We start from the raw sequence: 25,248 nt of genomic DNA on the forward strand, positions 1-25,248 counted from the left end.
TAGTAAAATCCTTTTTTAAGTGACATATTTTCTTACAGTTAAAACATTTTACCTTTGACTTGTCAAACTTCTTCGATTTGGACATCCCTTTAGACTCAATTCCTCTTCTTGAGACACTTAAATGTGTACCACTATAATCAATCTTCAAAATTTTACCCTTTGAAAATTATTTGGATTTTTCACCCTTGTTTGGATTTTATCCAAAGTAATAGTACCTTCCTTACCATAAAGACGAGGATCCTTAAACTGCTTAAATGATCTGGGTAATGAACTCAACAAGATTAAAGCCTTGTCCTCATCATCAATGTTCACTTCAATAATCTCAAGATCATCAATAATCTTGTAAAATTATGTAAACTTCTCCACTATGATTTGCTCTCCACCACTCAAAATGAAAAAGTTGTTGTTTTAGACACAACTTGTGAGCTAAAGACTTGGTCATATTCAATGATTCAAGTTTTTCCTGAATCATAATCGATGTTTGCTCCATGGCGACTTCTCTAAGAGCTATATCCCCAAGCACAAGATAATGGCAGACATCAATGCTTCACCCTTGAAAGCATCAATACACTTCTCTTGAATTAAAATTACTTGCATCTTTATTTTCCACAACCCAAAATCTTTGTCTCCGGAAATTTTTGTGATCTCCCATTTAACCATGATGCTCACTTGTAAATAATACCTCTTTTCCCCACGGTGGGCGCCACTTGTAGTGAAAATGGCAAGGTTCAATTTCAATCAACACTTTGAAATGTGACGAAAATAACAGTACCAACCAAAAAAATGACCTTCATTAATAATAATCAATAAACAGAAAATATAACATAATAAGGTTAAAGGATTGTTTACCCAGTTCGATCAAAAGATCTACTCTGAGGGGATAGATCAAATATCTAATTTATTATTATCATAAAGTTCTTACAAAAGACTACATATAGGTTACAAGAAAATAGCCTTCGCCTTTAGAGTTCCCGAGAACAACCCTGAAGACTCCCAAGAACAAACCCCAATTTTCTAACCAAGTATTTCTCATCTTATCCAACTCAACAATGTAAGCACACAAACCCAAGGTGTAAACAAGTGTTTCATAATCCTCTTAGATAACTCTAAAGATTTCCTAAAACCCTTGCCTTTCTCATTTTTCCCTTGAGAAGACCCTAAATCCTTTGCTCTACCTTTTATCTATAAACTCTAAGATTGTCACACTATAAAACACTAAAGCGATACATATTTATAATTATTAAAACTCAAGATACAAAGCCAAAAACACAACCCATTAATTATTAGAATAAAACATAATAAATATCCTATGATATATTTTATATTAATTTAGACTATTTATAAATAATATATATATATATATATATATATATATATATATATATATATATAATATTCCAACATTAAATAACAGATCTGCAAACTGAACCGGCCCACCCCAAAATCCACGAACCTCCTAAATCAGATTTGTGCTTGTGTTTTTTCTGTTAATCTTGCAACATTGGTTAATGTTTGCACGATCCAAGAAACCAGTATCCTAAGGGGAATGAAGCAAGTTGAACTCATGTCCCCCTTCCTTTTTCTCCTGGTAGTTGAAGGCCTTAGTGGGCTTTTTGCTAGAACGCTAAAGTTATATCTATTCTCAAGGATCCGAGTGGGAGCATATGATTTTGTGGTCTCCCATTCATAGTATGTATATGAAACAATCAATCTTGTTGAGTCTTCTATTGCTAACATTTGGGCCATCAAAGTGCTTCTCTGAAGTTTCGAGCTTGCTTCAGGCCTTCGGGTGAAATTTGCTAAGATTACTCTCATTGGGCTAAATTATAAGCCAACCTTCTTAGATATTGCTTGTGACTTCCTCCATTATAAGTAAGATTATTTTCCCTTTAAGTAATTGGCCTTCCGATTGGAGCTAATCCTTAATTATTCTCTACTTGGGAACCCTTAGTAAATATCACTACTAGGTGACTCCTTTCTTAGAGGCATATATATGTATCCTTAGGGGGAGTGATCCTCCATAACTCGATTCTTAATTCCATATTTATCTTTTTTTTGTCTTTCTTTAAGAAGCATGTCAAGGTTTGAAAGAAGATTGTAAATATTCAAAGGAGGTTCCTCCAGGGTTTTAAATGGGTACTAAGGTCCCTTGGGTAAAATGATATGTTATGTGTAAACCTAAGAAGTTGGGTGATCTAGGTGTTTATGATCTAATGTTGGTTAACCTTGTCATTTTGGGTAAGTGGGGGTGGAGGTGGAGGTTTTTCTCGGGGGCGTCTAGTATTTGGCATGATATTTTAATTTCTAAATATGGCCATATGCCTATACTGTCTTCCTTGGGGAAAAGAGATGGGTACCTCGTGTTATTTTCATATTGGTGAAAGGGAGGTCTTTATTGTTTCTAAATCAAAACACTCTTCTGATTGGTTTCGTGATGGCTTGCTCAAGCGGGTTTGTTCAAGTCCTCATACCTGCTTCTAGAATGACCATTGGTTGGGGGTCTATCTTCTTAGTGTCCGATCCTATAGGCTCTTCCCTATATGTGATAAACAAATTGGTTATGTGGGGAAGGTTGGTAAGTGAGAGGGTGAGTCATAGGTTTGAGATCTTAAGTGGAGAAGAGGAAGTATTTTTTAGCATGAGCAAGTTGTGATTACTAATTTTATAATGGTCATTAGGGGTTTTAATCCCTCTGAGAAGTTTGATAGGTAATGGTGGTGTAACTCCAAAGATGGTTATTATTATGTTTCCTCTTCCTACACTTTTCTTCTTTTGTGGGAGCTTCCTAAGGATATCACTCCTCATCAGCGAGTGTTCTCCCTCGTGTTTAGAGTAGTTGGACACCATCCAAAGTAAACGTTTTTTCTTGGAATAAGCTTTTTTACTATGTAAATCTTACTAGAGTAAACATACTTAAGATGGGAATTCTTTTGGAGTAAGGGGACTTTATTTCTCCTTTTTGTTTGGAGGTTACAGAGTCGTCCTCCTATCTCTTTGTTATCTGTGAGGTAGAAAGTTCTATTTGATATAGGATTTTAAATGGTTGGGGTGGATTTTTGTTTTAACTATGGATCAAATTTTTGACCTTTTGACAGTTGTTCTTATCAAATGGTAGTCTGTCTAGGATTAAAGGGGAATATCTTTTAATTTGGCATGTAGGGTTTTGGTGGATTTTAAAATCTCACAATGATATTGTCTTCTCAAGATAATTGGTGAATTTCAAAGGATGTGGAAGACTTGAGCATTCTCTTGACTTGGGAGTGGTATCTTGATAGGTCCATGGGTAGTTCATGTGCTTTCTTGGCATAGCTTTAGAATTCTTTCTTGTATCTAATCCAATAACGGCTTGAAAGTTGGCTTCCTTCCCTCTGGAGTGTTCTTGGTCCTTTGGTGGAGGTAGTTGTTTGATTTCCTAGCTCCGATCTAAGGGAATTCTAACTTTGTTTCAGTTTCTTTTAGTTTTGTAATTGGGTATTGTGGGATATTTCTCGGTTGTAGTTGTTTTGATTGGGCGGTTGACTTTTTTTAATGGTATTTTTTTTCCTTTTTTTCTTCTTCTGGCTAGTGCCTTGATGTGTGTGATATATATATATATATATATATATATATATATATATATATATATATATATATATATATATATATAAGCTTAAATGCAATTTTGACCTCCCAAGTTTTTCAATTGTTTAATTTTGGTCCTCCAAATTTTAATTGCTTGATTTTGGTTTATCGGATTTTTCAATTGCTTGATTTTTGTCTTTCAAGATTGAATTTTTTTAAATAACCAAAATTTCCAAAAAAATTCCGCATATAATCAAACTTTCAAAGTAATTACATAAATGGACAATTTTTCACTATTTTAACACAATGTCGCCACTTGCATTGGCGAATCGCAAATTGTGGCGGTTTAAAACCCCCGCAAATATATTTTTGTTAGCAAGTCGCCATTTGCATTGGTGACTACACTTAAATTTTAATTTTTATTGTAAATTGTGGGGTTCAAAACAATGCAAGTGGCCACTTGCATTGGCCACAATTTACAATTCGTCAATGCAAGTGGCGACAATTATATGTTTCTTCTCTTTTTAAAAATTATTACTCAAAATAAAATATATTTTAATTTATTTAAAATTTTTAGAAGCAACTTAATAATAATATGGAACACAATTAAAGAAAAATATAGCCATTTAATTTGAAACTTTTAGGCTCAATTAATGGATCACTTTATAATTTATGGTTGATTAAAAAAGTAGAATATTTAATTATAGAATTAAATATATTTTTAATCTTATAAATATTTATAATAATTTTTTTTCATTTTTCTAAATAAAATTTTAATAATAGAACTTATACATTTTTAAAAATATCTCATAATTATTTTACTCTTTAAATATGTTTAATTTCTAAATTGATATAATATTTTTTCAACTTATAAAATTACTAAAACAAAACAAAAAAATTTCAATTTAACTTTATAATTTAGAAATTAAAACATTGATTTATAATAAATTCAAAGTAAGTGGTCAAAGTTAGCGTTACTATTTTTTTATAAACAAAAAAAATGTATTGTTAATACAAATATATTTATAAACGAAAAATGTTTATTGTTGATATAAATATTTGTATAAAGAGAAAAAGATGTATTGTTAATACAATATTTTTATAAACGGGAAAAACATATTAATACAAATATTTTTATAAATGGGAAAAGTATGCTCCTGATACAAATATTTTATTAAACTAAAATAAGTTTATTGTTTATAGGGATGACAATTTCGCCCATATTTTATGTGTACCCGCAAAAAATGCCCACAACGGATATAGTAAAAACCCGCAAAATAAGTACGAGTACGAACATGGATAATTATCTATTAAAATAAGCGAGTATGGATGCGGGAGGACACATGTATCTTACTTTGCCCCCTGCCATATAGGCGACTTTTGGTTTACAGATTCTGTCGTTTTAGACCTCGCCAGCAAATGGCACATGCCATTTGCTTATGTGGCATGCTGATTGTGTAATTCTTTTATTTTAATATTATTAAAATACAAAACACATAAAATTTTAAAATTTTTGCATCACTTGGGACTTGAACCAACTCCCCTCCACTCAAATGCTAGAGCCTTGACCACTACACCATAACAATTGCCTTGTTAATATTACACATAATACTTATATGTAGTAAACATGTCAATACATTGAATTAATTTGCCTTGTAGTTTAAATACGTTTGGATAATTAATATTTTAATTATTTTAATATTAAAAATTATTAAATTTATTTTAATTAATTTCCGGTTTTAAGTGCTTTTTTTATTATAATATATACTATTAAAATGGGTTTTGATGTAAAATTATTTTTAAAATGATATGTAAGAATAAATTTAGAAATAAACTGAAATAATAAACTATAGTATATATTTTGAAATAATATGAAAAATTAATTCCAGTTTATTTATCCAAATTAAACTATATATTATAAATCTGTTGTAGATAAAAATATTTTTTTTTAAAATAGAAAAGTATTTATTAATTATACAAATATTTTTAAAAATGGAAAAATGTTTATTGTTGATATATATTTTTTAATAAACTAAAAAAATGTATTGTTCATACGAATATTTGTACCACCAAAAAAGTGTATTGTTTATGCAATTATTATTATTAAAAAAAACTTTATTGTTTATGAAAATTGTTTTATAAACGTGAAAAGTGTATTGTTGATACAAAAATATTTATATAAATCAATAAAAGTTTATTGTTGATACAAATATTTTCATAGACGAGAATAAGTGTATTGTTGATAATTTTTTTAAAATACTATTTGAATAAATGGATAATGGTTTTATGTGTATAATTGGTCTATGTTTGAAATTATGTGAAAAGTAATGGATGGGAATTTTTTTTTTCAAAACTGACCAATTATATATCAGCCATGTAATGTGAATCCCGACAAAATCCGTGCAATAGCGCAGGTATCATACTGGTTAAAATATAACCTTTAAGTAACATAGGACCATCCACACTTTCTTTGGGTTTAGAAATTCCTTTACCATAAAAGATTCATTGCTCCATATCTTTAATATGAAATCGTGATATTATGTTGCCGATTATATGCTCCTATGTCTCAAATGTCTTCAAAATATAAAAATTATATACATATCTTAAGAAAAATCAGAAAAAATATAATTAAAAAAATAATTCAACTCATCATAGAGATGTTTTCTTTTTCTTTTTCCTTTTCTTTTTCTTTTTGTTTCTGCAATTTTTTATCTTTGTGTTTTCAATATTATTCACATTTTTTTTAAATAGATTAATGCAATTAAACAAATTAAATTATGAGTCAATTTTTATTGGAACAACAATAACATTAACGGGGAAAACAAAAATTGCAGTACTCTCTATGAGACCCTTTTTATTGGAACAACAAAAACATTAAAATTCAAAAATCAACTTTTATAAATCAAACCAGAGATAGTATTAGTATCTCTTTATCTTCTGAATTTGAAAACATAATTCATTCTCTTTAAGCAGAATGGCCAAAAAGTATGAGGGACCGGCTATTGGAATCGATCTTGGCACAACCTATTCATGTGTTGCTGTATGGCAAGATCAAAACAATAGAGCAGAGATCATACATAATGATCAAGGCAACAGAACCACTCCTTCTTTTGTTGCTTTTACTGATGAGCAAAGGCTGATTGGTGATGCCGCAAAAAATAGGCTGCTTCAAACCCAACCAACACTGTCTTTGGTAATTGATCACTCTATCTTTTCCCATTGTTTATATATATTGTTTTTCTGTTCAACTTTCATGAGAACAAATTAATTTTAAATTCTGCAGATGCAAAGAGGTTGATTGGAAGGAAATATAGTGATTCTGTTATTCAAAATGATATACAATTGTGGCCATTTGAGGTTGTTTCTGGGAATGATGACATCCCTAAGGTCATTGTTAAGTATAAGGGTGAAGAAAAACTTCTTTGTGCTGAGGAAATCTCGTCTATGATTCTCATGAAGATGCGTGAGATTGCAGAGAAATTTTTGGAGTCACCTGTCAAGAATGTAGTTGTTACCGTGCCTGCTTATTTCAATGATTCTCAGCGGAAAGCCACAAAAGATGCTGGTGCTATTGCTGGACTCAATGTAATGCGGATAATTAATGAACCAACTGCGGCGGCTCTTGCATATGGCCTTCAAAAGAGAGCTAATTGTGTTGAAGAGAGAAATATTTTCATCTTTGATCTCGGTGGTGGTACTTTTGATGTGTCTCTCCTCACACTCAAAGACGATAGCTTTGATGTGAAAGCCACTGCCGGAGATACTCATCTTGGTGGAGAGGACTTTGATAGCAGAATGGTGAACCATTTAGTGAAGGAGTTTGAGAGGAAGAATAAAGTGGACATTAGTGGGAACCCGAGGGCCTTAAGGAGGTTGAGAACTGCTTGTGAGAGGGCTAAAAGGACATTGTCATTTGATACTGAGGCTACTATTGACTTAGATGCTTTGTATGAGGGAGTCGACTTCCATTCTTTAGTCACTAGAGCAAAATTTGAGCAACTGAATATGGACCTCTTTGAGAAGTGTATAGACACTGTTAATAGTTGTCTTGTTGATGCCAAGATGGAGAAGAGTAGTATAGATGATGTTGTACTTGTTGGTGGATCTTCTAGGATTCCCAAAGTGCAGCAGCTATTAAAGAACTTTTTTAAGGGGAAAGATTTTTGCAGTAGTATCAACCCGGATGAGGCTGTTGCTTATGGTGCAGCGGTTCAGGCTGCTTTACTTTGTGAAGGTATTAAAAATGTTCCAAACTTGGTACTGCAAGATGTTACTCCATTGTCTCTTGGTAAGGACATAGTAGGAGATGTCATGAGTGTTGTGATTCCCAGAAACACCTCAGTTCCTGTTAAGAAGACACAAAAGTATAAAACAGTTGATGATGATCAACCTTATGTTTCAATTTTGGTTTATGAGGGTGAGAGAATGGTTGCGAGTGAGAACAACTTGCTTGGTTTGTTTCATCTATCAGTTCGTCGTGCACCTCGTGGACTTCCTATCCAGGTATGCTTTTCTATTGATGCAGATGGAATATTAAACGTGTCTGCAGAGGAAGAAACAAGTGGCAATAAGAAAAATATTACAATAACTAATGAAAATGGAAGACTGTCCAGCGAAGAAATAGAGAGAATCATAAAGGAAGCTGAGCACTTCAAGTCTGAAGATATGAAGCATGTGAAGAAGGGTAAAGCGATGCGTGCTTTGGACGACTATCTTTATAATATGAAGAAAGTAATGAAGGATGATAGCATAACTTCCAAGCTCACAGCTGTTGACAAAGTGCAGATCAATGCTGCAATGATAAAGGGAGAAGAATTGATTGATGACAAAGACCAGGAAACATCTATGTTTGTGGACTTTCTGAGGGAGCTTGAGAGTATCTTTGAATCAGCTATGAAAAAGATCAACAAAGATTACTCTGACAACGAAAGTGATTCTCATTCTTAATGATCAATTTTTATTTATTTCATTTCAGTTTTTATGAATTCAGTGTCTAATGTTGGACCTGCTTGTTTTGTTTTCTGAATTATGTACTTTGTTTTCTGCTCAATGGTTACGTTCCTAGAGAGTATTATGGTCATTTTCAGAATTATGAACTTTATTAAACACTTAATACTCACTGATTGAATTTCTTTTCATGCATCATTGACTCTAGGGCTATATAGCCTAGAAACTTCAAAAATGCAGATTGATAATTTTATACAAAAGTCTGTTTTTTAAGTTAAAACTCTAAATCTAAAAATAAAATTTTCTCAAAACTGAGAGATACGTGTATAGATGTGAACTACATAGAAACTAAAAAATAAATCTAAAGCTCGAAATTGAAGTTTGTGCAATATCGATGTGAAAGAGTAATCGATTTGGAGGAATATTGCGCTTGATGAATCAAGATTAGAAGTCGGTGGAAAAATGAGATTGAAAGTAGAACAACTAATATTTTATGGGTTTTACATCAAGTGTGATTTTCATTTTTGAGTTTTGTAAAAATATGAAGAAACATAGTTTTTTGTTTTGCAAAATTGGAGGATGACCATAGTGAATGATGATTTGTGCATTTTGTATTAAGAATGATGTTGGTTAATTGTTAAGGATTTGATCTTGGTAAGGATAAAAGACAGGATAGGATATAAGTATCATATCATATTTCAATTCAGTGTTTGCTGACACAATAGGATAGGATAAGTTAATCCTGAAGTTTATCTTATCATAACTCACTCGTTCAAATTGTTATCCTGAATATGATCTGGGTTAGAATTCGGCAGAATAGGATAAGAAAATGATTTGGTAATTTACCCCTATAAAAATAATTTAAAATAAAAAATTAAATATGACAAAATATAAATAAAAATTTATTGGATATTAAATTAAAAATATTAATAATTAATTTAATAAAATATAAAAATTAGAATATTCAAACGTGCCTTAAAAGTCTCTATCCTATCTTGCGCACCAAACGGGCCCTAAAAGTTTATTTCTCTTAAAATTGCAAATAGAGAACAACAGTAATAAAATAAGAGAAGACAACCAACTACACCAACCCAACCACCAACCAAGGGAACACACTCCGCAGGAAACAAAGAAACAACACAAAAATTAAAATTTTGACAGAGTTAGATCTCTCTAACCCAAGACACATGAAAAAGTAACAAGTCACACAAAACACAAGGAGAACACATCCAAGTTTCTTAGGCTTGCAAACATCCTCCACTTAACACAAACTATCTTAGAACCCCCTTTTCATCCCTCCAAAGAAACCTCCTCTAGATCTTCACTATCTTTATCCAGACATTGACATGCATTGACAAAAAAAGAAAATAAGAATATAGAGATGACATTAAGAACATAAGAGATATTTACTCCTTCATAAAGTGGAGGAAGTTGTGGAGTGGGCGCCCAATATTGGTGATGGTTTTTCGATAGCCTCGTGTTATGAGGTTTACGCGAGCAAACGCACTTTATTTGGGCCTAATTATAGATTTCATGAGGCGAAGGGGTTGGTTTGGAAGTCGGAGGTGCCTTTCAAGATCAAGGCTTTTGGGTTGAGGCTTCTTGCTAATAGGCTTCCAACAAAAGATCTTTTGGTGTTACGATGTATTTCTATTCCTCTTGATAATTTAAAGTGTTCTTTTTGTAGAATTGAGGGGGAAAGTCGGGATCATTTTATTTTTTGCTTGTTCGTATGTAAAGAATATTTGGAAGGAAATAGCGTTGTGGATAGGTAAAGGTGGGATAGAAGAACAGGAGAGCTTGTCGAGTTTTATGGATTGGCACTTGTTTTGTAAATAACAAAAGATAGTAGTAAAGAAGTTAGATTTGATTTGGTTGGCTACGGCGTGGTCTATTTGGTTGGGTAGGAATGGTGTTTGATTTCGGGAAGATGAATGGAATTTTGATGACTTGGTTTGGAACATCAAAATTTTGGTGTGGAGGTGGTCTTTTTGTGGAGAGATTACTCATTTCAATTATTCGTATTACGATTTTGTTAAAGAGCCTTTGCGGTCCTTGTCGTAATTATAATTGCTTTGTAATTTCTCTCGTTGGGCGTTCGCCTCCTCTTTTGTAAACAGGTTGGAGAACCCTTAGTTCTCCGGTTTATATAATATCTTGTTTACTAAAAAAATACATGCAAGGTCTAAGAAAGCTTGATCAGTATTGATCCGAATGAGAGAATTTTTGCCAAAATTCACCCGAAGACCTGAGGATGAACATATTGTTCACAACTTAAATGTCAACAATCTAAAGTACAATGAAAACATATAATTCAGTACATTTAGTGCATATCATACATGTTACTATCCTAAGGTTATAATTGTCATACTCTAATTTTTGACCCTAAAATTCCCCAATCATTTGCATTCCACCTAATATCAAGATCACAATCTTGAGGTTCAACTTTAGCTTTCTGCCCACCTCACCTTTGGGGGGATCACCAAGAACCCGTGTTTGTTTAGTTTGTGAATATTTCTTTGTTATGTTATGCTAACCAAATTACAAAAAGATGTCTTTTTCCTTTAAAGCTTTGAGCACTGTAGGTGATTGAATCAAGTGCATCCAGACCTCTCATAAAGCTAGGGTGTTGAGGATCGACCCTCAATCCACTAATCATTCTTGGAAGCTAAATGATTTAAAACTCCAAGAGAGATATTTTTATCATCAAGTGTCATATCTTAAGAATCTCTCCACTTCATTTGATTAAGTTCATCTCATGAATATGTGGTTTGGTTCATCAAGAAGCTCCATAGGTTCATGTGTTTATTTCCATGCCTTCTTCAACAAGTTTCATCAAGATATAAGTCTCACAATAAAGTGTGCTTCAAGAAGACATCATTTCAAGGTCTTATGTACTTCCCATTCCTTGTTATGCAAAGAAATTTCAAGATATTCAAATTTGATCAAGAAGTTTAACATAATTCGACAAGTCCTTGATTCTATGATCACAAGGGCATAACTCCCTCAATTTTCAACATTTTTGAGTGCTTCTTTTTGAAAATTATCCTCCTTGATATCATCAACAACTCTTCACAAATAAATAGGAAAATTTATGAAGAAAGTCATCAAAAGTGAGAAGACATTATAGGTCCTCCTTTGAAAGTTCAAGAAATTGTGTGTCCACTTAAAAGGCTCATAACTTGCTCATTTTTTTATCATTTTGAGGCCATTCTTTTTGCATCGTAATCTTAAATGATTCTACTTCAATCCATCTTTAAAGATAAAAAATCAAATTTTGAGTGGAAGACCATGAAAGAAAGGAAAAAATTATAGGTCATCTTAAGATGCCTAGGTTTTAAGGCATGCCATGTGTGCAAGACTGACCACAAGTCCAAATGGCTCAATTTTAAATTTCTCTTGCATATATTTTGGCTCTAAGCTTATTTTTTCCATTCCATACAACTTTAATTTTGGGACTTTTGATCAATTCAAGCTCTAAAGTACTCATTTGAGACATACATAAAGGTGTTTGATGAAATGACCTCGCAAGATTGCCTTGTTTTTGCCCAAGTTGCCAAAGATATTTCGCTCAATTTACAAAACCTATGGAGGTGATTCTTTTTGCATTGTGTTAATCTTGATGAGAAGAGTATTTGGCTCAATGAAAAATGAAAAACGCACAAGCCAATTGCAAGAAGGCTTGATTCAAAGTTGTGCATTCATGGATGGCAAAAACTTAGAAAATTTCTAATTATTGAAGTAGTTTTTTTACCAACTTGAAAGACTTGTAACTTTATGCTCAAGTGTCCAAATGCAACATTTCCAAGCACATTGTAAAGTTTGTCAACTCATCTTCCAAATGCAAGAGGAATTATGCCATAAAGCCTCTTGAGGAAGTTGCCGTATGAATTTGAAGATGGTTACTTAGCGGAAGATTTCTCCATGATCAGAATTTGAAATTATTTTAAACCAATTAAAAGTCACTTAAACACACGTTTTTGTTTCTAATCAAGTCTAAAAAGCTTCTAGAAGATGATTAGCAATGAAAACGTATGGAATTGGTGAGTTTTGAAGAATTTCAAGTCACATTTCATCTGTGTGAAGGGTGAATACGATTTGCATCAAAAAAGTATCATTCACCACACCTCAGCACTCCATTTCATTCTATCTATAAATAGGAACCTCCCTTCATTCATTTCACAAGCTTTTGACAGCCAATTAACTCCTGCTAAGATCCCATTTGAAATCTTAAGCTTGAATTTTTGTTTTCATTTCCATACCTCAATCACTCAAAAACTCCATCCAGTTAGCTTCACCAACATTCACTGAAGCTAACCAATTCAAGAACAAGAAGAATCGTGACTTGAATCAAGTTCTTGAACTCCATTTTCAGAGCTTCAGAGTTGAGCTTCAACAGGTAGATTTCTCCACCATTTCGTTTCAAATTATTTGCTATAATGTAGCTCTTAACTTATTAATGCTCTTAGCACTCTTTAATTTCAACTGTTAGTGCGTTTGAACCATCTGTCTTCAAGAAATTTAGTTTTAAACTCTCCTAATTTTTCTTAAATTGAGTGAGATATGATTTATATAAATTTGGTGCGGGGATATGGGGGTGATTGTCTTGATGAGACACATCTATTGATACTACAATGAGCTCCTAATTTTATAGTTTCTTTGATCTTCGTTTTTCTTTTTATTTATTTATTTATTTGTTATTCATTTAATTTAATTTTGTTGATAAATTTTAATTATAGATTAATAAATAATAATATCTTTGGATTTGGTCTTTTGTTTTCCTTTTAAACAAATAATAAAATCATAATCAATCTTTTTAGAATCCTGAGCGCCCCTTTCCCCTTTTGGTCTTTTGAATAATAAATTATAAATGGTCAAATTATTTTGTAATTTACAAAAAAATTAGTTAAATAAACTTTTTTATGTATACTATTAATAACAATTTAACATATTATAAATGTTTTTAAAATAGTTTTTTTTGCTTAGAAAATATTTAACCCGTGCCTCGCACGGGTCTAAGTATTAGTATTACTTTACTTATCAATAGTTATTCATGAGAATCAATTAATTCATATATATATATATATATGTATATAGAGGAGGGATCAAATTACACCCGAAGAGTTACACCATATAGGTTTGCTAACGTAGATCCACTTGATTTTACGAAGGTTTATTTTAGCAATATGCACCTTAGGATCCATTTAACTATTTTTTAATTAAAGCTTGCTAAAACACACCTTTATAAAATTAAGTGAGTGTATTTTAGCGAACGCTTATGGGGTTTGCTAAAATACACCCACTTATTTTATGAAGGTGTGTTTCAGTAACATGCACCTTAAGGTGCATTTAACTATTTTGTAGTTAATATTTGTTAAAATAGACCTTAATAAAAATAAGTGGGTCTACGTTAGTAAATCCCATATATATATATATATATATATATATATATATATATATATATATATATATATATATATATATATATATATATATATATATATATATATATATATATATATATATATATAATATTTTTTTTAGTCATAAAAATAGCTAGTAATTAGAAAATAAACTCTAGAGATTAATAGACTTTAAGGATAATAACAAGTTTGTTCGTATGAGTGCTACTAAAATCTTTTCATGAAGAACATAATGTGCACGAACTAGTAGCTAAGTAGCTATAGCTAGAAGCTGAATAGTTTTTTATTTTTTCATCCCAACTTCCCGTTGAAGTATTAATTGGGAAAACAAAAATTGAAGTATTCTATGAGACATTAATTTATAGGAACAATAACAGCCGTGAGTTCTGATAGGAAGACATTAAAATAAACACAAGTTTCTTATTCCATGCAGTACATAAAAACCAACAAGAGATAATACACTCTCTTTAACTTCAAAAGTTTGAATTTGAGAACAGCATTCATTCTCTTAAAAGAAAATGGCAAAGAAATATGAGGGACCTGCTATTGGAATTGATCTTGGTACAACGTATTCATGTGTTGCTGTGTGGCAGGAGCAAAACAATCGAGCAGAGATTATCCATAATGAACAAGGAAACAGAATCACACCTTCTTTTGTTGCTTTCTCTGGTGATCAAAGGTTGATCGGTGATGCTGCTAAAAATCAAGCAGCTTCAAACCCAACCAACACTATATTTGGTGATTATTTATCTTTTTTTTTTATCCTGCATGGTTTGTTGTCTAGTTTGGTTATGTTATTTCTGTTCTATACTTACTTTACGAAAGATTAAATTATACAACGCTAATATTTTTTCATTTTACAGATGCAAAGAGGTTGATTGGAAGGAAATTTAGCGATACAGTTATTAGAAATGATCTTCAGTTATGGCCCTTTAAGGTTGTTGCTGGCAATGATGACAACCCGGTTATTGTTGTTAATTATAAAAATGAGGAAAAGCGCTTTGTTGCTGAGGAAATTTCATCAATGATCCTCACTAAAATGAAGGAGATAGCAGATAAATTTTTGGAGTCAAAGGTTAAAGATGCTGTGATTACTGTACCGGCTTATTTCAATGATTCTCAACGAAAAGCCACAAAAGATGCTGGTGTCATTGCTGGCCTCAATGTAATTCGGATAATCAATGAACCTACTGCTGCTGCTCTTGCTTATGGCCTTCAAAAGAGAGCTAATTGTGTTGAAGAGAGGAACATTTTCATCTTTGATCTTGGTGGTGGAACATTCGATGTGTCTCTTCTTACGATCAAGAATAATGAATTTGATGTCAAGGCTACTGCGGGCGACACTCACCTTGGAGGAGAGGACTTTGATCACAGAATGGTAAACCACTTTGTGAAGGAGTTCAAGAGGAAGCATAATAAGGACATAAGTGGAAACTCGAGGGCTCTTAGAAGGTTGAGAACCGCTTGCGAGAGGGCAAAGAGGACACTTTCATTTGATGCTGAGGCCACAATAGACATAGATGCTTTATCTGAAGGTATTGACTTTAGTTCATCAATCACTCGTGCTAAGTTTGAGCAACTCAACATGGATCTCTTTCATAAGTGTATGGACACCGTTGAAAGATGTCTCACTGATGCTAGAATGAAGAAGAAAAATGTAGATGATGTTGTACTTGTCGGCGGTAGTTCCAGGATTCCCAAAGTGATTCAGCTATTACAAGACCTTTTCAATGGAAAAGATTTATGCATGAGTATCAACCCTGATGAGGCTGTTGCTTACGGTGCTGCTGTTCAGGCTGCATTGTTAAGTGGAGGTATCAAGTCTGTTCCGAACTTAGTGCTGCGAGACATTATACCGTTGTCACTTGGTATATCTACAAAAGGAGATGTCATGAGTGTATTGATTCCGAGAAATTCCACGATTCCTGTAAAGAAGAAACAAGTATATCACACCTGTGAAGATGACCAGCGCGATGTCTCAATAGATGTCTACGAAGGCGAGAGAATGGTTGCGAGTGAGAACAATTTGCTTGGTTTGTTTGAACTCAAAATTCCTCTTGCTCCTCGCGGCCTTCCTGTAAATGTTTGCTTTGCTATTGACGCCGATGGTATATTGAATGTCTCAGCTGAGGAAGAAACCAGTGGTAATAAGAAAGATATTACGATAACGAAAGAAAATGGAAGACTCTCAACGGAAGAAATAGAGAGAATGATAGAGGAAGCTGAGAAGTTCAAGGCTGAAGACATGAAGTTTATGAAGAAAGTTAAAGCGATGAATGTTTTAGAGGATTATCTTTATAACATGAGGAAAGTAATGAAGGATGGTAGTGTTACTTCCATGCTTAGCTTAACTGATAAAATGAAGATCAATGCTGCAGTGACAAAGGGGAGGAATTTGATTGATGATAAGCAGGACAATGAAACATTTGTGTTTGTAGACTTTTTAAGGGAGCTTGAGATAATATTTGAATCTGCTTTGAATAAGGTCAACAAAGGTTACTCTGATGAGGAAAGTGACTCTGATTGATGACCACTTTAGCTGTTTATTTTGTCTTAACGAACTTCAGATTCTTCATGCATAGTATTGGGGATTTTTTTGTTAAGTTCGAGCAATACTTGTATTAGTATAGAGAGACGTCGATCATGTTTGAGGAAAATCCAAGTTTAGCCAAGAAATTACAATGCCAAAGTTATCGTAGATAATATAGCAGTAGACATGACGCATTACTCTGATTCATTGGAGGATTTAGAGACTCTTGCTTGTATCTTGTTTTTTCATAATTGATTAGCGAAGAACAAAATAATATGCACCAACAAGTGACAAGTTATGAATGTCGAAGGTGACGAGAGTGCTAGAACTTAATTATTTGTTGAACTACAAAAAATTAGCTTATTAGAGACCAGCCATAGAAATAAGGTATGTGAGACATTTATGCTGATGGAGAAATAGTGAAATCTATAGTTACAAATTAGACATGTAATTGATGTTTGAGTTCCAGAATGAATGTTTGATTAGATTTTGTAATGACCATATCATCAAAGTACGGAGAAGTAAAACAATACTTGTAGATGATCATTCAATAAAAAGAAAGAAGTCATATTAACTTTGAATTAAGGAGAACCCGAGTAGGGCGGAACGAAATTTCTTATATTGTACCTTGAACACTTGTTTCAAACTATATAAAGGGGCCCTCCTAAGATAACATGACTTTTTTTTTTTTTTTTTTTTTTTGAAGGCAAGACTAATTCCATTAAAACGAAACGAAAGAGGGATTACAAACAGAAGGATCAGTACTGGGGATAAAACCCGTCCAAGTCCTAGTTCCAGAGTGTTTGCCAATACTAACTAATTGATGTGCATCAGTGTTGACACACCTACTGATAAACATAACAGACACACTATTAAAGCTAGACATTAAAAGTTTGCAATCAAGAATAATAGGATTCAGTTCTGCATTGGTGACAACGCCGTTAATGCAGTCCACTACTGTCATAGCATCCGACTGGAGAACGAAATCCTTGAGTCCCAACTCCTTTGCCACTGACAGAGCCCATCGAATAGCCTGCGCTTCAGCATTAGCCGGGTCTGTAATGCTTATAATTCTCTTTGTAGCAGCAAGGAAAATATTGGATGTAGGATCCCGAATGACACAACCAAAGGAAACCACCCCTTCATCAAAGCAGCCTGCGTCCGTTTGAACGGTCCAGCCCTCATACCTTCTCAATGCAGAGTCGGCTTGTTGCCTGCTCATCCTTGAACTCAAGCATCCCACTGATTCCTCAGGGATAGAATTCCAAATGTCCATGGCCACCGCGCCTGGACATGGTTTCAGATTACGAAAGACCACACCGTTACGGACTTGCCAAATTTTCCACAAGAATATGGCAATCACTTGCCCCATCACCATGTCCTTGCTCTTATAAATAGCACTGAGCCAGTCTGCAATGTCTCCCGCTCCCGGAATACGAATTCCCAGTGGGCCAGCAAAGAGCGTTCTTCTAGCAAAATCACAATAGAGGAACAGATGAAGAGAGCTCTCTTGGTTAGAATTACACAGAGGACAGATTCCATCAGATGGTATACCTTTCTTTAGCAGGTTCAATTTTGTGGGCAGAATATCTTTGAAAAGCCTCCACAAGAAATTTTTTATCCTTGGATTCACTTGAAGTTTCCAAAGTTGTTTCCAGAAAAAGAGATTGTGTGTTGATGAAGATTCAGGGTCATTTTGATGGCTCAATGTTCTTTGAATATGGTAGGCTGTCTTCACTGAATAGGCTCCATCAATTTCATAGTGCCAGATAAGGCTGTCAGCAGGGAGTTGGTGAGAAAGAGATATACTGCTTATGTGTCTAACATCCTCCTCGCAGAAGTTTTCACGAAGAACATCCATATTCCAAGAAGCACTATTGGATTCTATTAGAGAGCTGACTTTGCTTGTTTCGTTTAGGACACGGGCTCTAGCAGAAGGTTTGAAGTCAGGTCGTGTCGGAATCCACCTATCCCCAAAGATACTGACATTCTCTCCGTTTCCAATCCGCCAACGAGAACCTTTCATGACCAGATCCTTAGAGCTCATAATACTGCGCCAGGCATAGCTTGGTTTGAATCCAGTGCTCGCATCTGTAATAGAACAACGGGGATAATAACGACCTTTGAAGAAACGCTGCAGAAGAGAACCATCCGCCTGTAGAAGCCTCCAGAACTGTTTTCCAAGGAGACTAGTGTTGAAGTCTTGGATACCTCTGAAGCCGAGTCCACCTTCCCTTTTAGACACTGTCAATTTGTCCCATTTCAGCCAATGTATTTTCCGCTCCCCTTCTTTAGAGCCCCACCAAAACTTGGCAAGCATTGCTTCAATTTCGGTGCAGACACTATCAGTTAGGCGGTAACAACTCATAATATACGTCGGTATAGCCTGTGCTACAGCCTTGATTAGGATTTCTTTGCCGGCCCTTGAGAGAAACTTTTCTTTCCAACCTTTTACTTTCTTCCAAACCCGGTCAACCACCATTCGAAAAACCTCTTTTTTAGATCTCCCTAAAACCACCGGAAGCCCTAAATAATTGGAGTGACTGTTAACTCCTTTAAATCCCAGCTTATCTTTGATCCTTTCTCTAGCTTCTTCTCCAGTGTTTCTACTAAAAGAAACTTCGGATTTATCAGCGTTAATGCTCTGACCCGAGGCTTTTTGGTAAGACTCGAGGACCTGTTGAATACGAGCTGCCTCCTCTTCATTTGCTCTGGCGAACAACAAGCTGTCATCTGCAAAAAGGAGATGAGAGATGGTTGGGGAGTTCCTGGCTACTTTGATTCCATGTATCTTCCTCGCCTCAGCTTCATTTTTAAGCATACTAGAAAGTACATCTGCACAGATAACAAACAAATAAGGTGAGAGTGGGTCTCCTTGACGGAGGCCCCTAGCTGGGATGAACCGTTTGCTCGGCTGACCATTGATTAGCAATTGGTACGAGACTGTTGAAATGCATTTGTGAATGAGAGAGATAATGGATGGGGGGAACTCCATTCTACTCAAGGCTTCCACCACAAATCTCCACTCTAATCTATCATAAGCTTTAGACATATCAAGCTTCAACGCCATAGTTCCTTTTTTCCCTTTTGTTTTATGTTTCATCCAATGAAAGCACTCCATCGCTATTAACGCGTTGTCCGTTATAAGCCTTCCCTTTATAAATGCACTTTGCTCCTCGCTAATGATCTCCGGAAGAAAAGGCTTCATCCTGTTAGCAATTGCTTTGGTGACAATCTTCATGATCACATTGCATAGGCTAATCGGGCGAAAGTCTCTAGGGTTGGATGGATTTTTCCTTTTAGGTATGAGGGAGATAAATGTATTGTTAATGGCAGTAGGATCCCCATTTTCATTGAGAATTGCCAGCACGAAGCGGATCACGTCATTTCCAACAGTGGGCCAGAATTTTTGGAAGAACAAGGCAGGTAGACCATCCGGACCCGGTGCCTTGGTGGGGTGCATTTCAAATAGAGCCTCTGTGACCTCCGTAGCTGTAAATCGTCTAGCACATGAGATTTTATCATTCTCAGAAAGTTTCCGGCGGATAGAATTACAAACCTCACTCGTATTTGTAGGATTGGAAGAGGTAAAAATATCTTTAAAATAAGAAACCAGAATTCTCTCACAATTTTCCTTCCCCCGCATCCACTTGCCGTCTTTGTCCTTCAACCTCTTAATCTGATTAGTCTTCCTCCTTTGATCCGCTTTAAGGTGGAAAAATTTGGTATTTCTATCTCCGTCTCTAAGCCACACTGCTCTACTTCTCTGTCTCCAAAGGGTCTCCTCTATTCTCAGCAGTCTATCTCTTTGACTTTCAATAGCTTTATACTCCTGAATTTCCACAGGATCCCCTGACCATTGTTTATCTGTTTTGATGAGCTCCTCCAGCCGCAAAATCTCTTTCCTTATGTTGTTGGTTCGCAGGTCCTTGAATTCGTACTGAAGTTCCTGCATAGAACTGATCTGTTTAGGGAGAGGTCCTGAGTTTCTTCTCCATAAAACCTTGATTAAATCCCCACATCGCCCCTCCTTGGTCCAGGCTTCCTCGAACCGGAACAAGTATCTCCTTCTGACAGTCTCGTCTTCTCGTTGTATAACAATCCGCAACGCAGCATGGTCGGAGCCATAACGATCGAGGTGGAAAACTCTAGTGAGAGGAAACCTCTGCAAAAACTCAAACGAGGTCAAGCTTTTATCAAGTCGGCATTGGATATTTTCACTCCCTACTCTCCCGTTCGTCCACGTGAATGGATATCCTTCGAAAGCCACTTCCTGCAGTCCACAAGTATCCATAGTATTTCTCCCTCTCTGTAACTGTGACGGTGTTCTGCTGATTCCCCCCAGCTTGTCTGCTTCAGTAATAGTATCATTTAGGTCACCAAAGAAGATAGTTTTAGAACCCCCTTCATCTTTAAGAGCATGAATCAGATTCCAAGTTTCCAATTTCCTGGCTTCATCTGGATAACCATAAATCCCAACAAAAAACCAGTCCTCATCACCATCCTCACTAAGGCACTTACCTGCTATATGATTTTGGGAGTAGGAATTTATATTGATGTCCAAATCCTCATTCCACCACAAACATAACCCACCGGCTCTATCCCTCCCATCACCACTACAGTCAACAGTAACACCAAAGTTGAAATTAAATTTTCTCTTTAGTTGTAACATCTCTTCCGATTTCAATCTTGTTTCCATAAGGAAGACAAGATGGGGATTTTCTACCTTGAGAAGTCTCGCAAGACTTCGAACTGCTCGAGGGCTCCCCAACCCTCTGCAGTTCCAACTGATGGTTTTCATTGGGGAAGGCGGTGCTGGCTCTCCAACACCACCTCCGGGAAGTTGTCAGGGATATCACTGCCCTCAAAAGCTTGCTTTCTCTTTTTGTCACCATTAACCAACTCATCCAGTGGGCCTTCAGAAATCATAACATCCACTAGTTGTCGCTTGGTTATCTTTGGCTTTGAGGCCTTCACCAATGTCGATCCAGAAGTCTTTGAAGGTTTTCTTCGCGTCCATTTTTTTTGAGCCGGTTCTGTTTGTACACTAGCCTGTGTTTTGTTCATTCCTGTAGACAACATAACCGCACCTAGCGTTTCAGCAACAGTTTCGACATCAACCTGGTTTTTTGGTCCTACCTCTTCGTCTTTATTTTCTCTATTCTGATTGTTTGCAGCAGCAGTGATTAGTTGAACTTCTGCCTCCTCTTCTTTATCCTTCCCCTTAGTCTCGCATCGACTTTGACTAGAAGACACGTTAAAGAGATCCTTACTGCTTAAACTGGAACTGGACTCACGCTTCTTCGATTCATCAGTGATTTTTGGTAGAGGAGACGCCCTCAGCCATTGTCCAAAAGCCAGATCTTGTTCTTCAATGTCTTCGAATCCCTCCTCATTAAGTTCTTCGATAGCCTCACAATCCTTTATTTGGTGACCCATTCGCCCACATATGAAGCAGAAAATGGGGAGCCTTTCGTACTTGAAGTGGACTCTAATCTTCTTCTCCTTAAACGTAACAACAGTGCCACGTTTCAATGGTTCCTTAAGATCCAAAGTGACTTTAACCCGCAGAAATCTACCGTTCCTGTGTGCCTCTTTTGCATCCATTTCTTCAAAGGTACCAATGATATTCCCCAGCTTTTTTGCCATAGTATCAGATCTGAGAACTAGAGGAAGATCATAAATTCTTACCCAGAAAGAACTGAAGTGTAGATCCAATTCCGACGGTTGCTCTTCTCCAGAGATGCGCTTTAGGACCAGGAGAGCTCTGTCAAAACTCCAGGGCCCGGATTTAAGAACATACTCCATGTCTCTCCTAGAATTGAACTTGAAGAGAAACAAGTTTTTGCTTAGATCTTGAACTTCCACAGTGTGTTTCAGTTTCCATGCATTCACCATCGTGCTTTTGAAAGCTCTAGAGTTAAAGTTGCTTTCTGTCCACAGTCTTCCAGCGAGGGTTCTCTGGATCGATTCGTCTTCAAACACTTCCCCTTCATCCGCAACCACGCCTTCTTCTTCTTCCTTTGAAAGAGCGTAGTTTTTCCAGTTCTCCATCTTTGGAGTGACAAAGCACAGGGGTAAGGTAAGGAGCAGGTCTCCGATGTAAACGGGAGGATAAAACCTAAGCTGCGGCTAGGTTGAGGAATAACCAGAGGCACTGGGGAGAAAAAAAGCCACTACGTTCAATAGAAGAGGGCAGAGAGAACACGATAAGATTTTTTAGAGAGAGAAGGTCTGCCTTCTCTCTAGAAAATCACGTGGAAAATAAGATAACATGACTTAATTAAGGATGAGTCATATAAATATCTTTACTTAAGTTACCTTTAAGAAAATATTTCTTTATACTTGTTTCGTTATGGAATTATAATTGATCGGAGAAAATATTTCGGTTGTACCTCATGCTCGTCGCTACCTTAAATGATAAAAAGAAAAAAGATGTCTTAGAATTTTCGCTTCGTTCGTTAATAAAGGAAAGATCGCAATACACTTTGTGATGTAATTAATTTTTACAAGAAACAACATCAGAGATAAAATTGTAAACATAATTAAGTGGGTATGCCACCGCTTACTCCCCTTAGTTTATAGTTCATTTGGTCAGCGACATCTAGTTATTTGGTTACTATGGATGACTCTTCCTATGGGAGGTCGGATGTTCATGCCCATCAACTGACCAATAAAGGAAGCTACATTAATCTACATGGCCTTTCACTCCCCTTGGTCTTGCACTCCATCGAAGCCATCATTAATTATGGTCGGCTCACTGTGATGATTATGAAATTAGAGCTTGATATCGACTGGTGAGGCCAAAACATCAAGGGCTATAGAGAAAAGTCTAACTAGAATGCAGTTGTAGACGCTCTTGTAAAGGACTATAAGAAGTATAAGAATAAGATTTGGTTTTGCATCTTGCCTTTAGGTTTTGATGATAACAATACATTGTTTCTTAGAGAACAATTTTGTAACTTAATAGTTTTTGTCTAGTGTGTAGTTTTTGCTAACAGGTTCGGACTCTGATAGAATGACTTGTGGCGTCATCAGTTTATGGAATCAACACACTCTGACTCTGGAGAGATACAAGTGTGATTTACAAAGTACAAGTTAAGTTTTGAAATGCTTCTAAACAACGGTTTTGAAGAAAGTTTGTCTAAAAGCTTCTGACTGTAACTATGATAGAAGAGCTTCTGAATATTTTAAGCTCTGAAGTTTGTACGCTTCAAAGTTCTGAGGTTCTTAAGACCAATTACTGAAGACAAGGTTCTAAATAACAAGTTTTGAAGATTCTGAAGACTCTGAAGAAAAGGTTCAGAAGACTCTCTTTTAGTTTTTGATCCTTCTAAACACGCTTCATCAACATGCATTCTAAAGTCTCTGAATATTAGAAGATAAGATTAAAAAAATTACGTGAGTGAATAATACGTGGTACAAGATCAAATATTCCTTCCACCTCATTTTGCGGCGCAAGGACAATACTATGGTACGATTTTGTCTACCATTCTCACTGATTGTTATACAAGGATACAGTTGGAATTCTGGAATTCCTATCCTATCCTCCAACGGATCTTTCTATGCCGATATAAAGAAGACTTGGAAGAATGGAAAACAAGAATTTTTTACAAGAACTCTTGATGCAACTCTCATGTGAACGTTTGCACAGCAATCTTAATATTTCATCTTTATGAGAAAAGTTGTAAATCAAGGAACTTTTCTTCATATACTTTCTCTCAAACGCTTTTGTGTTATTCATTGTATTTCATTTGTGTAATATGCTTTCATAGAAACATCTCTGTAAACACACCTTTGTATCTTAATTTTTGAGTTGATTTTGTTCCTTTAGAGACTAGGATATAATCAGAATTCTCAAGAAGACATTGACAATAGGTCTTTTTGGTTGTAATCAGTTTGGTTATAGTGGATTAAGTCCTAGTGAGAAGGCAAAATCACCTTGGCGGGTGGGCTGGACGTAGCTTCGTTAATACCAAACTAGTAAAAAAATATTGTGTCAATTATTTTTATTCTAAGTTCTTTGTTTATTTATCTTAATTGGTAAAAAGTTTTATTCTTGAAACCCAATTCAAACCTTTTTCTTGTGTTTCCTTAACCTTCAAAGAGTTGTACGTAAATGGTTCTAACATCCCTTTACTCTCCCATAGATATCATTAATTTAATGTATCCCCACATACAAGTGGTTGTGTCGTTGAATACATACAGGCCTGACCCTTCATATGGCCCAAAATTTTCTTTTCTGGAGCCCATCTTTTCAAATAACTCTGAATACATTATGTCATAGGATATTTTTCCATTGATGAGTATCGAAGACACATTGAAATGGGCGACTGAGGCTATTATGACCAGAGGGAAAACATCATTTGGAGTTACCCCTAATTTCTCGTTATCCGTATTGGTTAGGGCTCTTCCATATTTCTTATTGACAATCATCAGTTCTACAATCTTGCCCTTCGTTGTCCCATTTGATGGGGAATTCGTCCGACGAGCTCTCTCTGTAATGGATGCAATGTGTTGGAACTTACCCTTACTTGCTCCTTTATCTTCGTACATGTCCCCTCACCATTATTCAATCCTACATAATCTTTGATGGGAACTTGTTCTTTGGTGACTCTTATCTATCTCTATTGTTGCATTTGGTATACTTAACAAAATGACCCTGTATGTTCAATCCTATATGGCATCCTTCGACTGGATACAATCATTAGTGGTGTCGCCATGGCCGTTGTAAGAGCGGGAATATTTCGTCTTGTGAGCTCTAGAAGATTCCCTGACAGGGAAGAG

At 35.3% G+C, this 25,248-nt stretch overlaps 2 protein-coding genes and 1 pseudogene across 2 annotated transcripts; 2 read left to right on the forward strand and 1 right to left on the reverse strand.

The window, feature by feature from the left end:
- The first annotated feature begins 6,535 nt into the window (after positions 1-6,535).
- Positions 6,536-8,508, forward strand: LOC131630018 (heat shock 70 kDa protein 4-like; annotated as a pseudogene).
- A 5,941-nt stretch (positions 8,509-14,449) lies between these two features.
- On the forward strand, positions 14,450-16,458 carry LOC131630021 (heat shock cognate 70 kDa protein-like). Its single transcript, XM_058900815.1, has 2 exons — positions 14,450-14,669; positions 14,795-16,458. The coding sequence occupies exons 1-2, from the start codon at positions 14,450-14,452 to the stop codon at positions 16,456-16,458; spliced, it is 1,884 nt and encodes a 627-aa protein (XP_058756798.1).
- A 4,800-nt stretch (positions 16,459-21,258) lies between these two features.
- On the reverse strand, positions 21,259-22,515 carry LOC131630024 (uncharacterized). The gene has a single exon (XM_058900817.1). The coding sequence runs from the start codon at positions 22,513-22,515 to the stop codon at positions 21,259-21,261; it is 1,257 nt and encodes a 418-aa protein (XP_058756800.1).
- Positions 22,516-25,248: the final 2,733 nt, after the last annotated feature.

The sequence above is a fragment of the Vicia villosa genome, unplaced genomic scaffold (genome assembly GCF_029867415.1).
Source record: "Vicia villosa cultivar HV-30 ecotype Madison, WI unplaced genomic scaffold, Vvil1.0 ctg.000637F_1_1, whole genome shotgun sequence".
Lineage (NCBI taxonomy): Eukaryota > Viridiplantae > Streptophyta > Magnoliopsida > Fabales > Fabaceae > Vicia > Vicia villosa.